A 15,725-nucleotide genomic window follows, 5' to 3' on the forward strand; every position below is an offset into this window, starting at 1 on the left:
TGCATGACGCCATACTTGGGCTCCGGGGTATGAGCGGCTTTGAGGGCGGCTATCGGGGGTCGGTGTTTGTAGCAGTCACCGTCTTACGGTGGCCGGGGTTTGTAAAAATAGCGAGCATATAGACCGAAAGAATGATAATAATGAGTCTATGTTATAGTTGCATTATCAAAAAACCACAATGAATTTGCACTTAATACCAGCCACGAATAGGTATGGACATGGGAAATTGTGGTCATGGTATGCGTCTCTGGAGATATATACTCCGTACTTCCTGGGCAAACTGGTGCGGCTGTCGGGGGCCAAAAGGTCAGCTCTCAGCCGCCCGTTGAGGCTAATCTCAGGCAACCGACAGCCGCGTTTAGTGCAGCCAGTGTGCAGGGTCTGCAGGGGTAAATGCGATTTAGGCGGAGGAGGCTCGGTCTTTTGGGTTCGAAATAGCATTTGTCAGGCCCGGACGGTTCGTGGTTCACGGTTTCTGACCTTGGGGAGCCCTGGGATTGGGCGGTTTCGGTCGCTGGGGTGGCACCACGGGGGACTAGTCGCGATCACGCCATCGATCAACTGCGGCGGATGACAATTGCACCATTTGCACCAGAGGCAGAGATAGCAGTGACCTCGTGCCAACGTCCGCAAACAAGAGGCCAAAAACCACCGCTTTTCCACTATCAGACTCATTGCGGGGGCTCAGATTGGACGAGCATCTACCTATCCGCATTCACCCCTGGGAACTGGTTGGAGCACGCAGCCGGCCTCGAGGAAAAAATAGTGTTGTAGTGTCTGGAGGTGTCCAGAAAAATAATTTCCCAGACGCCGAGCCCCTCAAGTCATGCTGCCGCCATCGCTCGCTCCCCATTAAATCGCTTTCCAAGATAAAAACCTGGGGAGGCGTCCTCGACATCCATCACCATGTCTTTTCTTTTCGGTTCGTCCTCAGCTCAGACATCGGCAAAGATGGCGGACATGCAGATTCGCACGCCTGAAGAGGCAGGTACGTTGCAATAAGAAACAAAAACCACTGTCCCTCCCCCTCCAACCAAATCCAAACCATGTCCCAATGGCGGGATGGCGGGGCATTTTCCGCAATCCCTCACTGCTGCTGCAACAAGCCGCGCGCAGATGTCCATTCCATGTGCCACCTCAACCACGCTGTCTACTTCATTCTACTCCAATCCTTATCGCTCGGAGGTATATACTTGAGAAATAGACAAGCTGACCAGATGTCTTTTGGTCCCGTGCAGTTGCGAGAATCGCCTATCTTTCCAGCGATGTAATTGTCTCAGTCCAGCCTTCGTTGGCCCAGGACTCTGCTTTTTCCGCTCACCTTAAGCAATACGCCGAACGAAAGGACCCGAGCCTGGTCGCAAAGGACCAAGTCACCGAGGTATGTAGCTTCGCTGTCGTGGTTCTACATTAGAAAGACCCCCAATTGACACTTCTTCTCCTCCAGGTCCAAGCCGTCAGGCACAACAACGACCCTCTCCTCTCCGTCTTTGCGCCGATTCGCTCCGGACGCATCGTCTCCGTCACTGCGACCTCCGAGATCCTGCTGGCGTCCATTGCCCACCTCTACAAGCTCGCCAACTACCCGGTCGTGCTTCACGTCTCCCTTCAGCCCTCCCAGTCGCCCGATTACTCCTCCATAACAGCGATCCGAAACTCGGGATGGACGTTCCTGCAGTCAGACTCCTTGCAGGAGGCCCAAGACATGGCCATTACGGCACATGCTCTGGCCGTCCAGTCAGGAAAGGGTGTCATCCACTTCTTCGATTCAGGCGCCTGCGCACACGACAAGCCTATTGCGAACGAAGACTCGGAGTTCGTACGACAGGTGCTAAACATCGATGACGTCCGCAGATACCAGGCCGCCCCAGTTTCTGGCTCTGGCATCTACGCAGACGACGGAAGAACCGCAGTCGCTTCTGAGCGGCGCGAGGCTCCCGCCGGCGGCGTCCCTTCAGCCGCCAACGGCCTTTCAGATTCTACCGTATTAGATGCCGCCTCCAAGGCGACCTCTTCCGCAGTTTCAGAGAAATCGAGTCAAGAGAGTGGATCGACAGCCCCGCCTAGCGTCTCTACCGCCACTACTATCGAGGCTGAGGCGCCTGTCGTCAGCTCCGAGGATATCTACAAGTATGTCACTGCGATCTGGGAGCAGTTCAAGCAGGCAAACGGCCGCGAGTACAGTCCATTCGAGTGGTCTGGGCCGGCTACTGCTGATAAGGCTATTTTCGTTTTTGGCTCCGATGCCGGCCTCTTTGCCGAGGCCCTCGATTCTGCCAAGGCCACTGACGAGTACGCAAAGTCTGGCATGATCACAGCAAGACTATACCGGCCATGGCTCGCATCCAAGCTCGTGGAGACTATTCCCAAGTCTGTTAAGCGCGTAGCTGTTATCGAGCAGATCTCGAGAAAGACGACAAAGTGGGGCCCTCTTCTGATCGATATCCTCACTTCGGTAAAGAGCGGTTTCGGTGGTGTTGAGCATGTTGTTGGATATCAGCTGGGCTACATCACCAGTGATACGATCCGCCAGGCTCTTCGTGGCGTCTTCCAGAACCTCATCTCGGAGAAGCCTCTCCAGAACCTCGAGGTTGGCCAGCGAGATGTCCCCACATCGAGTGCCGTTCAACTGGAGCAGCCCAAGCTCGAGACTGCCTACACCAAAATCCTTAACCAGCTGTTCGGAAACCGGGTCTACATGGCCAATGCCCTGAACTCCAAGACTGCCGGCATCTCCTCAACAGTTGCGACAAGCCCCGAATTCGGCTTCGGTTCTCTCTTGGCCCGAAAGGAGCACCGCCAGCGGTTTGTAAAGGAAGCCAAGAACGCGGCTACCTCAAACGAGTTCATCACCGAAGCACCCAAGAACTGGCTGGCCAAGTGGGCCGCTGTAGCTGACGACGCGCAGAAGGCCAGTGATGTCGCCGATGATGTTATCGCTCGCCTCGAGACCGACGGATCGCAAGTTTCTCGTGATCTTCTTTCCAGCAAGGGCCTCTTCCGCAAGGAGTCGTTCTGGCTCGTGGGTTCAGATGCCTGGTCTTACGATCTGGGCAACTCCGGGGTCCACCACGTCCTGGCCTCGGGCGAGAATGTCAACATGCTGATCATCGATTCTACACCTTACTCTGAGAGAGCCGCTGCCGATGCCGAGAGGCGCAAGAAGGATATTGGCCTTTACGCCATGAACTTCGGCAACGCTTACGTAGCATCCACTGCAGTCTACAGTTCCTACACGCAGGTTCTGCAGGCAATGCTCGAGGCTGACCAGTTCAACGGCCCCTCAATTGTTCTTGCTTATCTTCCCTACTTTGGCGAGCATGACTCCGCTCTGACTGTTCTGCAAGAGACCAAGAAGGCAGTTGATGTTGGTTACTGGCCACTTTACCGCTGGAACCCTGACAACGACTCCAAGGGCGAGCCCAACTTCTCCTTGGACTCGGAGCGCATCAAGAAGGAGCTGAAGCAATTCCTTGACCGCGATAACCACCTCACTCAGCTTATGCGCAAGGAACCCACTTTCGCTGCTAACTTGGCCCAGGACTTCGGTACCGAGGTACGGGCACAGCAGAAGCGAAAGGCCAAGGATGCGTACGCCCAGCTTCTGGAAGGTCTCTTTGGTGCACCTCTCACCATTCTGTATGCCTCAGATAATGGAAACGCTACGTCGCTGGCGAAACGACTTGGCAACCGTGGGCGTTCGCGAGGCCTCAAGACCACCGTCATGGCTATGGAAGACTACCCCGTCGAGGACTTGTCTACCGAGGAGAACATTATCTTCATCACATCAACCGCTGGACAGGGAGAGTTCCCCCAAAACGGCTTGTCATTCTGGCATGCTGTCAAGGATAGCACGGATCTCGATCTCGCCAACGTCAACTACTCCGTCTTTGGTCTCGGTGACAAGCACTACTGGCCCCGCAAGCAAGACCGCGTCTACTACAACAAGCCCGCTAAGGATCTTGACCGCGTACTTGGCAACTTTGGCGGCAAGCGTCTTGCTGATGTTGGTCTTGGTGACGACCAGGATCCCGATGGTTACCAGACTGGTTACTCCGAGTGGGAGCCCAAGATCTGGACAGCTCTTGGCGTTGCTAACGTCGATGGCCTCCCCCGAGGAGCCGCCACCAATCACCAACGAGGACATCAAGTTGGCTTCCAACTACCTTCGCGGTACCATTGTTGAAGGCCTGAACGATCCCACGACTGCTGCCATCTCTGCTTCTGATCAGCAACTCACCAAGTTCCATGGTACTTACATGCAGGACGACCGTGATGTTAGAGATGAGCGCAAGGCCCAGGGTCTGGAGCCCGCTTACTCTTTCATGATTCGATGCAGACTGCCGGGTGGTGTTTCTACTGCCAAGCAATGGATCCAGATGGACGACATCAGCAACAGCCTGGGTAACGAGACGATGAAGCTCACTACCCGACAGACCTTCCAATTCCACGGAGTTGTGAAGGGAAAGCTCAAGCCCGCTATGCAGGCCATCAACCGCTCGCTTATGACCACCATTGCCGCCTGCGGTGATGTCAACCGAAACGTCATGTGCAGCTCTCTGCCCACCCAGTCGAAGTACCACAGACAAGTATTTGCCTGCTCCAAGAAGATCAGCGACCACTTGTTGCCTGCCACCACAGCCTATCATGAGATCTGGCTCACGGATGACAACAACGAGAAGAAGCAAGTTGCCGGTGAAGCTGTACAAGACTTCGAGCCCCTCTACGGACCTACCTACCTGCCGCGAAAGTTCAAGATCACTATCGCTATCCCTCCTCACAACGACACGGACGTGTACGCTCATGATGTCGGTCTGATTGCTATCAAGGGCGATGATGGTGAGCTTGTTGGTTTCAACCTTCTCGCTGGTGGTGGTATGGGTACCACGCACAACAACAAGAAGACCTACCCCCAGACCGGTCGCATGTTGGGTTACGTCAGTGCCGAGGAGGTTCACATTGCCTGTGAGAAGGTCATGCTGGTGCAGCGCGACCACGGTGATCGCAAGAACCGCAAGCATGCTCGTCTCAAGTACACCATTGACGATATGGGTGTCGATGTCTTCCGCAGCAAGGTCGAGGCCATGTGGGGTAAGACCTTCGAGCCTGCGCGTCCTTTCCACTTCCAGAGCAATGTCGATACCTTTGGTTGGCAGAAGGATGAGAACGGACTCAACCACTTCACCTTCTTCATCGAGAACGGCCGTATCGAGGACACGCCCGACTTCCAGATGAAGACTGGTCTCCGTGAGATCGCCAAGGTCCACAAGGGCGAGTTCCGCCTGACTGGTAACCAGCATCTCATCCTCTCCAACGTGGCCGATGAGGACCTGCCCGAGATGAAGGAGCTCATGAAGCAGTACAAGCTCGACAACTACCAGTTCTCTGGTCTCCGCCTCAGCTCTTCTGCTTGTGTTGCCTTCCCTACTTGTGGCTTGGCCATGGCTGAGAGTGAGCGATACTTGCCTGTTCTGATCTCCAAGCTCGAGGACTGCCTCGAAGAGAACGGCCTGCGCCAAGACTCCATCGTTATGCGCATGACTGGTTGCCCCAACGGCTGTGCTCGTCCCTGGCTGGCTGAGGTGGCCTTCGTCGGCAAGGCTTATGGTGCCTACAACATGTACCTGGGTGGCGGCTACCACGGCCAGCGCCTGAACAAGTTGTACCGTTCTAGCATCAAGGAGGACGAGATCTTGGCCATCATGAAGCCGCTGCTCAAGCAGTACGCTACCGAGAGGCAGGAGGGTGAGAGGTTTGGTGACTTCTGCATTCGTTCGGGTGTCATCAAGGAGACTACGGATGGACAGAACTTCCACGCTGACGTAAGTGATTCTTGACTTCTCTATTATTCTATGAAGATGGTTTGGCTAACATTTTATGGACAGGTTGCTGAGGAAGAGTCCGACGAGGAATAAATTGGAGAGGTGGACATGAGTTAAGACAATGTGACTTGATCAAAATGCGGCATCTATGATATCAAGACTGGCGTTTGGGACAGGGGGCAGCATTACATTGACACCTTAAGATAGGTGATATAGCATCTTGATTTATTTAGGCGGTAAATATGATAAACATACATTCGTTCACATGTTTCGCGAGTAGTTGCAGTTCTTGCCTGCGCCTTTTCGGATATGACTTCATTAGGCCTTATTCGGCTCGGCCTATCCCCGTAGCTCCGGTGCCAATGAGGGTTCTCGGGAGTACAAAATGGCGATAGAACTACACAGCAAGGGGGCATCAGTACGGAGGTAGCGGTTCTGGTTTGGTCCATGTAAACTGCCTACTCAAGGAAGAAGGCCACTGGCCGCCGTACAGGATGCACATAGGCCGGCAGGAAGGAATTGTCACTCAGCTCGAGGCCGTGGCCGAGAAGAAGGGCTGCAGCGCCGCCCAGCTGGCCATCGCCTTGGTGCTCAAGCAGGGACCCGACCTCGTCTCCATTCCGGGTATCAATCGGATCAAATACCTCGAGGAATACTTCGGGGCACTCAAGGTTGGGCTGACAGATGAGGAGGCAGAGATGCGGAGATGCGGAGGATTGTGAGCGGGGTGGCAGGGGAGCGGGTGCCGGGGTTTGCTAAGGGGCAGTGCTATGTGGACACAGTGGAGGAATATAGACGACTCGGCAAGTAACAGAGAGGTAGCTGCTACAATTATCAAGTGCGGCGTGTGCGCAATACATATCATGATCTCCGCTGTAAACCTCCCGGAGGTATACCAAGGGCCTATCGTGGCAACTCTCACATTGTGGGAAAACACGAAAGACGGGCCAACTTCCTATGTTGGCCAATGGTTAACTCTTAATGGGGTTTCATTTAGGTCTAACAACAGAAACGCATTGCTAGGGACTTTCTATGCTGTTTCCTATCATAGAACAGGCCGATGGCATTTGTTCAAAACCGCCACTTTGTAATTCCAGCCTCATCTGGTTTTGGTCTTTGTTCCCTTATCGATGAGGAAGCTCTTTCTGGGTCGATAACTGCGGCCCTGCCGGAGTGAGTGGCGGGGCGAGGCTTTCTGTTGGACATGGAAAGCCATGTATTCGTCGAAGTCGAACCAGGTAGTGAGAAGCCAGGTAATTGCTGGCTCCAGTGCATGTTGTTGCGCGGTGCCGTCTTGGCGTACTTGGAGAGGGTTTCGTTGGGCTGGCTCATCTTGAGGAAGGGTGTTGATCGTACTGGTCTTCACGATTCTTGCCCTCGGGAAAAGCGTACAGGAATGTTTCTTTCTTGCAGCTGGTTCCTTGCCACAATTGTGGACGTATACTGGTGGACATTCGCTCCTTCGAGTGTCCCACGTTCCTGCTTGAATCCAGTTGCCGTCCAGGTGGCTGATATTACTTGGGGCAACATGAGAACCACCACGCTGATTGACCTCGCGGTGTCTGTGGCGCTCGAGTATTGACCATTCTTTTTTTTTTTTTTTGTCTTTTCTTTCTTTCTTGTTCTTTTGCTTTTCGACTTATATCATTGCAGGCCAGCATGCCAGGTAGTTTAGTTGCAGCTGGCGACTGTCCGCCAGGCGAGAATCGCTGTGTCTGGCGACTTTGTGAGTACGTAATCGAGGTCTTTGCGGAATACCTGAATACTTACCATGGTCTCCGATATGAGACGAAGCGCCTGCAAGCGACTCGTCGTTCGATTCAGTCAGTGGCTGAATCGTAGCCCAGGATAGTAGCCAAGGTGTGTGTGTGTGTTGTGGCGGTGGTGTTATTGGGCATGGAACGGTGTTCAGGACCTGACGATAATCCCTCTCAGAAGTCAGGTGAAAACTTAGATCTCTTCGTCGTTGTGGTTGTCGAAGAATTCGCCTCGGAGTTTAAAACGTGTCCGTTCCTCGATTCTCACGGTTGAGCTTCAGACGGGCGTCGCAATAATGGTCAATGATTCGCGCCACTGCGTTGGTTCCATGAGGCGAGTTGTGTCCCAAGGACTGCAGTGTTTTCCTCGGCGACGGTGTACTTCAGGTTGAGGTTCTGCTGGTTCCGGTGGAGAGCCTGGAAGATGACGGTGATGCTCCCTTGCGTCTGAAATATGTCGGGACAGAAGGTGGTATGTAGATTTTGTTTACCAATTTCATCGGTGCCGACATGTTATGGTACTTTCGTCGGCACTCCTCCAGTGTCCTGCGCGAATTAAGCATGCCGGGGTCGTCTACAGTAGAGATTGGTGTTTGGGACTTCTTCCGCTCGAGCCAGAATGTTGGCTTTCCGAGGATGACGAAGGCGATCTTCAGCTGGTCTGGTATGGGTCGAAAAGCTGACAACGCGCTCGCCACGTTTATCTCGCTCCAGTTGGCGTACTCGCCAGGTGCTAGAGCAACAAACTGTAACTAAGTGTTAAGTGCTTGTAGTGTTGATGTCGCCATTGAGGGGAGATCTCCCACAGCTTTTGGAACTCCGGTTGCGTCGCATGAGGCTTCGAAGGGATATTTCGGTGTGTTTCTGTCGGCGCTTCGTCTTTTTGAGTTCGAGATACATGGCCCGTCTATCGGACTGGTCCTCTTCGGCGTGGTGGACCTCGGTCTCCTGCCATTTGAGTTGGTCCTTGGCCTGATACAACATCTGTTTATTGTGTATCGTTGGCGATGGAGGGTCTTGTTGCATGTCCTGCTAAGATGCAACCCCCTCTGGCGCCCTCCCCCCCTCGCGCCCCAATTAAAATAGGCACTCGTATATAGAAAACAATAATACTCATGGTTCGATTAATTAATACCTACTGTATTTTACTGTATATTTCGGCGTATGCGTACTATAATTAACTCCTCCTTATTATTAGCTCGATTTTAATCGATTTTAAGTGTCTCTTTATTATTACCGGCGCTTTTTTTCGGCTTTTTCCTTAGCCGACTTTTTTAAACATCTTTTTAAACCTTCTTAATATTTAATATATAAATAAAGCCTTTATTAGGGTCTTTATTAACCTTTCTCTTTTTTAAACTCTTATTTTCTTTAAATCTGCCTTTAAACCGGCTTTTTCCTACTTTAACCGGCCAATTCGGGCCGTTAAATTATTAATACTCTTACCGAGCTTTATTTATAGCTACCTCCTAATAGTATTAAAGTGTATTACCTCCTTACTAAGTAAGATGCAACCCCCTCTAGCTAACCCCCCCTCACTAACCCCTCTTAATTTTAAATGATTTTAAAGCCTTTAAGTAATAATAATAGTATATAAAAGGGTTAAGTCTCACTCGTTTTTTAATTAAAGTAGATTAATCTTTTCCTCTTTTTTTCTTCTTTTCACCACTACTAATATAATTAAAAAAGCACGCATTACGTAAACGGTTTAAGCCGTGTTAACCGGCGAAAGCATTAACCGTGTAACTAAAGATTATAACGTTAATAGGGGCACCCTTCGTAACCGAATCAAGGAAAACCTTAATAAAAAAAAGAAGTATAAAGCTTTATAATTATTTACCCCTGCCGAAAAAACCTTTTTAATTAAATAGGCCTTTTTTAAGCTAGCTTAAGCTACGCACTAACGCACCGGCTATTTCGTATATACGCTTAGCGTATTTTCCTTATAAAAGGGGTTAATTACTTTATTAATAAATAATAGGTGCACCGTTTTTTAAAACGTTATCCGGCCCTTAAAACCGTACGTGTTAAAGCAATAGATTTCCGGCGTTTCGTATACATATTAAACGAGGCTATACGAAAGTTTTTTAATCGATTTAATACTGCTATTATTAATAATATACCCCCTCGATTTAAATTTAATGCCAATAAAGTAAGAATTATAATAATAATAAGGGAAGGTATTATAATAATCGAACCTGCCGCTTATTAAAGTTTAATGCGAAACGACTCGGCTAATCGCGAATAAATAACTATTTTAAAGTATATTAATACTATTAGTAATATTCTACCGCTTTTAATTATATTTAAAAATTAATCGGTCTAGTAATAGTAGTTCCTTTAAAAAAGGACGAAGTTAACTACGAATATAAAAACTAGGCTTTTAAAGCGTTATTAAAAGAATAGACTTTTAATCTTATAGCCTTAAAGTAGCTAAAAAAATCCTTATCCCCTTAACGAAGCTTAATATAACGAACGGCTATCGGGGTTTAAAAGAAACCTCGTAAACGTGCTGGGGTTTATATTAATTAAGACGAGAGAGTATTTAAACGTATAAACGAGTGTGTCCGTTTAATATAATGAATAATATCCTAAACTAATCGTAGAATTTAATTAAAGGTGTAATAAGTTCGTTTTAAGGTAATATGCTTTATTAATATATTAAATTAATATTTAAATTAATCGCTAAAGTAAAAAGTATTTATATAAAATATATAAGAAAGGTTTATCGTTATATATTTAATCTTTTCTTTACCGATTTTATTATGTTTCTTTAGATTATTAATGTACTAGTAATCCGGTAATTTAATCGTGGTATTTAATTTATTTACTAAAATAGTAAACTATACCTTTAGGTTTACGGTAATTCACGGTGATCTATAGTAAGCTATTACGTAACGAGGTGGTCCATACGTTTTTTATTAGTGTTCCCGTTCGTTATTTTTAATTACGGGGCTTTTAAAACCGCTGTGCCTTTTTTTTAGCCGTATAAATAGCTAGGTTATAATACTTAATAATTTTAATTAATAGAGGCTCTTAATTTTTAATAGATTTAAAAGTTATATCGACGATAATTTTATATTAGCGGCGTTAAAAGCTAAAGTATAACTCTTTTACTTACTATTATATAGCTCTTATATATTTTAACCATTAAATATTAACTATTTTAAAGTCTTGAAAAAAGGTTCCGGAGGGAGCTCGACCTAGTATACGCTATTATTAATAACAGCTACGTTAAGAAAGGGGACTTCTTTTAAACTTAGGCTAAAGTATATAAAATAGCCTTCACTTTTAAAATTATCGTTAATAAATAGGCAATAATTAATATTTACCCTTTTAATATCGAAAAGCTAATAAATAATAAGTTTCGGCGCTTTAATATAGTACGAGTTATTAACGAAACTATTACCGTTAAAGATACGCGCTAGCCGGCCGAATTAAAGATTAAAAGGATCGAGACGCCGAAAAATAGCCGGTAAGTTAAAAATTTAAGGGTTGCGATACTTAATATAAAAGTTACCACCGGTAATCTAATTAAAAGGTTATTATAAAAAAGCTCGGTAAAAGTATTAATAATTTAACGGCTCGGATTAGCCGATTAAAGTAGGAAAAAGCCGGTTTAAAAGTAAATTTAAAGAAAATAAGGGCTTAAAAGAAGAAGAAGGTTAATAAAGACCCTAATAAGGGCTTTGTTTATATAGTAAACATTAAGGAGGTTTAAAAGGACATTAAAAAAGGAAGGCTAAAAAAAAAGCCGAAAAAGGGCGCCGGTAAAGTAGTAGAAATTAATATAAATCGAGTTAATAGTGAGGGTAACTCTATTATAATGCGCACGAGCCGAAATAAACCTTAAAATACAGTGTGTATTACTTAATTAACCTATTTATTGCTGTTATTATTAATTTTTATATCTATTTTAAAGGGGTTAATAAGGGGGGGGTCAGCTAAAGGGGGTTACGTCTTACCGTTATCGCTAAATTTTTAACTTACCGGCTAGTCTTAAGTATCACTACTTACCCTAGCCTTTTTAAGCAGGCTAGCGTGTATTTTTAGCTTTATTAACGTCGTTAATAGCTCGAAGTATAGTAGTCTTTTTAAGCCTATTATTTATCGGCTTATTTATATTAATCGGCTAAAGCCTTAATATTAATTAATTATTAATAATAGTGTTAAAAGTAAAAGTAACCTTTTAAGCTTTATTTTAAGCGCGAAAGAAGTCTCCCTTCTTAATATAATTATTATTAATAATAGTATAACGTGGTTTACCACTACGCGACGCATATCACTTGGCGACGCACCTCAATTCAATTCCAATACAATTAAACTTCAACGCGTAATACCTCCACAACCATAATGCCTAATCAATCCCAAGAAGATCGGATAGTTTTAGCAATTCAAGCGACACGAAACGGACCGAATCAAATAAGCCAAAGAGCAGCAGCAAAAGCTTACAACATACCCGAATCAACTTTACGCCATCGAATCCACGGCCGAACTTCAGAACGCGAAATCCGACCGAAACGACGTAAAATAAATCCAACTGAAGAGGAGGTACTTCGCAAGCATATAATTGATCTGGATATCCGAGGGATGCCTCCCGATCTCGCTGGTGTAGAAGATATGGCTAATCTCCTTACCGCGTCGCGCGGCGGCGACCGCGTCGGCAAGCACTGGGTCAGGCGCTTTATCGACCGCAACCCGGACCTGAAGACCAAAATGAATCGTCGGTACGATTACCAGAGGGCTCTTTGCGAGGATTCTAAAGTTATTTCTGCCTGGTTTGCGCTGGTCGCGAATATAAAGGCGAAATACGGGATCGTCGACGAAGACATCTGGAATTTCGACGAGACCGGCTTCATGATGGGCATGATCGGGTCAACACTCGTCGTAACACGCGCCGAGCGGCGTGGAAAGGCGAAGTCGGTCCAGCCTGGTAATCGGGAATGGTCAACGGCGATTGAATGCATTAATTCGCAGGGCTGGTGCATTCCGCCGTTCTTGATCGTTCAAGGCCAATATCACCTCGCGAACTGGTCCCGCGAAACCGATTTACCGGGCGACTGGGTGATCAAGCCGACTTCCAATGGCTGGACCAACAACGAGACAGGCCTAGACTGGATCAAACACTTCGATAAACATACCAGATCGCAGACGAAGGGTCGCTACCGCCTCCTGATTCTCGACGGCCACGAGAGCCACATTTCGGCCGAATTCGAGGCATACTGCCAGGACAACGATATTATCACTATTAGTATGCCTCCCCATTCATCGCACTTGCTCCAACCTCTCGATATAGCACTTTATTCGCCTTTAAAACGTGCTTATTCGAAAGAAATCGAGCTATTTATCAAGGCTTCTATAAACCATATTACCAAGCTCGAGTTCTTTATCGCCTTTAAAGCCGCGCATTTTACTGTTTTTACGGAAGCCAACATCAAATCTGGATTCAGCGCATCTGGTTTAGTACCTCATAACCCTGACGAGGTAATTAGCAAGCTGAATGTGCGTCTCCGGACGCCTACACCTAACCCATCCCGTCCAGGGACGGCCAGTACCTACGACCCTCAAACGCCGTCCACCCCCAACAAACAACTAAGCACTCTACTTATATCAAAAAGAGGGTGTCTACCCATCAAGGAAGCTCTCCGACGCCGATTTTAGATGCGGTAGACCAGATGGCGAAGGGTATGACCAAAATGGCCCATGAAATGACCCTTATGCGCGATAGGATGCATATGCTGGAGGAGGCTAATTTGGCACTTTCTAAGCGCCGGAGAGCCAAAAAGTCGCGAGTCCAGCTTGGAGGAGCCCTTACTATTGAGGAATCTCAGCAGCTACAGGACGAGAAGGCAAAAGGGAAGCGTTCAGCGCCCGATGAAGGTGAAAATGGGGGTTCGTCGAAGCGGAGGGCGACCGGTGGAAGGCGCTGTGGTGTTTGCGGCGAGACAGGTCATAATGCGCGAACATGTGAAAAGGATATAGAATCAAGCGAGGAATCGGATAGCGAGTAGTTTTAATTGATTTTAAGCGTTGTGGTTGAATTAATTTATGTAAAAGGGTCGAGAAGTGGAAAAGGTGCGTCGCCAAGTGATATGCGTCGCGTAGTGGTAAACCACGTTACGTTAAATCGAACTCCTTTTAAAACCTCTTTTTTAATACTTTAAAACAATTAATATTTAGAGGCTAAAGAATATAGCTATTATATGATAGTAAATAGAGGAGCTAAACTTTAGCCTTTAAAGCCGCTAATATAAAATCCTCGTTAATATAATTATCGTAGCCGTTTAAAATTAATAACCTCTATTATTTAAAGTTATTAAATTAAGTAAAAGGGATAAATATCTTTTTTAGTTATTTTAAGGTAATAAGGTTAAAAGTCTACCTTTTAAAAGAAGCTTTAAAGGCTTAGCCTTTATAAAAGCAGTTAACTTTATCGTTATCCTAAGGGAACTATTACTATTATATCGATTAACCTTTAAAGATAATTAAAAGAAGTAGAATATAAAAGGTGTACGAATTTAAGTGGTAATAATAAGTAAAAGGTGGTGAAAAAATAAAGCTAACGCTTATCCTTTTATATTTCTAAGGGGCCTAAGTTTTTATATATATAAGGCGGCGAAGTAGAGCCGGAACCGGTACGTAAGCGCCCCGTTCCTTCTATTTTTATTATAATTATTCCCCTTTTTAAACAGGCGTTTTAATTACGTAAGCGGTTTTATTTACGCGGTCCGCTTATCTCGACGGGAGCTTAGTTAATAAAGAGTTCCGTGGTAAATTATAGAGTAATAAAGTAAAAATAAAAGATAAATAAAAAATAAATAAGGGGCGCGGGCGTCGAAACGCCTATATTTAAAATACCCTTCGGAATATATATAAACTTATAAAATTATCGAACCTACGCTCGATATCTTTTTTAAACGCCGATTATAACTTTTTTTATAATTATTAATACTAGGGTTTTTTTTCCGTATCTTAATACTTTTACGCCCGTTACTTTATTATAACCCTTTTAATACCTTTTTACTTATTATAGTTACTACTCGCTATTAAATTAATTTACTAAGTAATTATAACGACGTTCTTATTACTATCGCGGCTAATTAAGCTTATTACTTATACGTTTCGTTTTAAGCGGTTAATTATAAACCCTTTAAAAGCGAATTATCGGAGTTTAACTACGTTTTTAATAACCCGCGTTCCCTATTATATAATTAAGTATACTCGAAACTCGGCTATATTAATAATAATAAAATTTATAAGGCCGTAAATACGTATAATCTTTTTAATATCGGCGGTATTTCGCTAACGTTTTATAGTAAATTCCCGGCGCTTTTATAGGCGATTTTAATATCGTCGGTACCATTTTTTCGGGCTTAACCGAATACTTTTAAAAAATAAATAACGCCGATACATACGTTTTTCTTTTAGCCCTTCGCCGTGAGGCGGGCAGTATTCTCTACCGTCTCGTCGTTACCTTTACCCGTATAGCTAAGGCTTATAAAGTTAAATTTAACATTAGCGGCTCGAAAAAGACCGTTAAAATAAATAAAAACTCTTAATTATTTTCTTTATAATTACCGCGGGTATTTAACGAATTTATTTTAAATAAAAAAGCTTAATTAATTACCGCTAAAAATACCTCGCCCGCGAGAATACTTTACGTAAACGCTTTTAACTTAGCGCCCTTAACGTTATAAATTTAAAGATCCTTTTTTTATATTACGTAATTTCGTTAACGTTTTTTTAAATTATTAATAAACTTATAACTATCGAAGTTTTTGTTTAGTTTTATTTATTACCTCGCGACTATAACTTCGTTACTTAATATATAACTTTTAGTTTTATTCGAAAACGTATCGCCGCTTTTTTCGCCCGTATTAACGATAACGCCGTCGATAAATAGGCCGATTATTTCGAGGATCGTTTAAAACCCGTAGGTTTAGTTTTTTAAACGAAAGTTTCGTTTTTATTTCGGCTGCGTTTTTTTTTATTAAATATATAATTTAATCGGCGTAATATAAAATCTCGTAGCCTATTAAAAAAGCGTAAATATAATTACCGTTTAAATAAATAAGTTCGATTCCTATTAAAGCCCGGTTTCGGCCGTATTTTTATAATTATTAATTAATAATTTATTAGAGTCTTT

At 45.3% G+C, this 15,725-nt stretch overlaps 3 protein-coding genes across 3 annotated transcripts; 2 read left to right on the forward strand and 1 right to left on the reverse strand.

Moving 5' to 3' along the window:
• Nucleotides 1–951: 951 nt before the first annotated feature.
• On the forward strand, nucleotides 952–5,915 carry PG986_005066 (sulfite reductase (ferredoxin); the record flags this gene model as incomplete). Its single annotated transcript, XM_066841288.1, has 5 exons — nucleotides 952–988; nucleotides 1,239–1,381; nucleotides 1,448–4,006; nucleotides 4,119–5,822; nucleotides 5,886–5,915. 5 exons carry the CDS (start codon nucleotides 952–954, stop codon nucleotides 5,913–5,915), a joined length of 4,473 nt encoding a protein of 1,490 aa, XP_066701150.1.
• Nucleotides 5,916–6,316: 401 nt separating this feature from the next.
• Nucleotides 6,317–6,544, forward strand: PG986_005067 (uncharacterized protein; the record flags this gene model as incomplete). The annotated part of the gene is made up of 1 exon (XM_066841289.1): nucleotides 6,317–6,544. One exon carries the CDS (start codon nucleotides 6,317–6,319, stop codon nucleotides 6,542–6,544), a length of 228 nt encoding a protein of 75 aa, XP_066701151.1.
• Nucleotides 6,545–7,879: 1,335 nt separating this feature from the next.
• Nucleotides 7,880–8,534, reverse strand: PG986_005068 (uncharacterized protein; the record flags this gene model as incomplete). The annotated part of the gene is made up of 3 exons (XM_066841290.1): nucleotides 7,880–8,026; nucleotides 8,071–8,325; nucleotides 8,496–8,534. 3 exons carry the CDS (start codon nucleotides 8,532–8,534, stop codon nucleotides 7,880–7,882), a joined length of 441 nt encoding a protein of 146 aa, XP_066701152.1.
• Between the last annotated feature and the right edge of the window lie 7,191 nt (nucleotides 8,535–15,725).

This window comes from Apiospora aurea, assembly GCF_038362705.1.
Source record: "Apiospora aurea strain CBS 24483 chromosome Unknown utg000004l_segment0_segment0, whole genome shotgun sequence".
Lineage (NCBI taxonomy): Eukaryota > Fungi > Ascomycota > Sordariomycetes > Amphisphaeriales > Apiosporaceae > Apiospora > Apiospora aurea.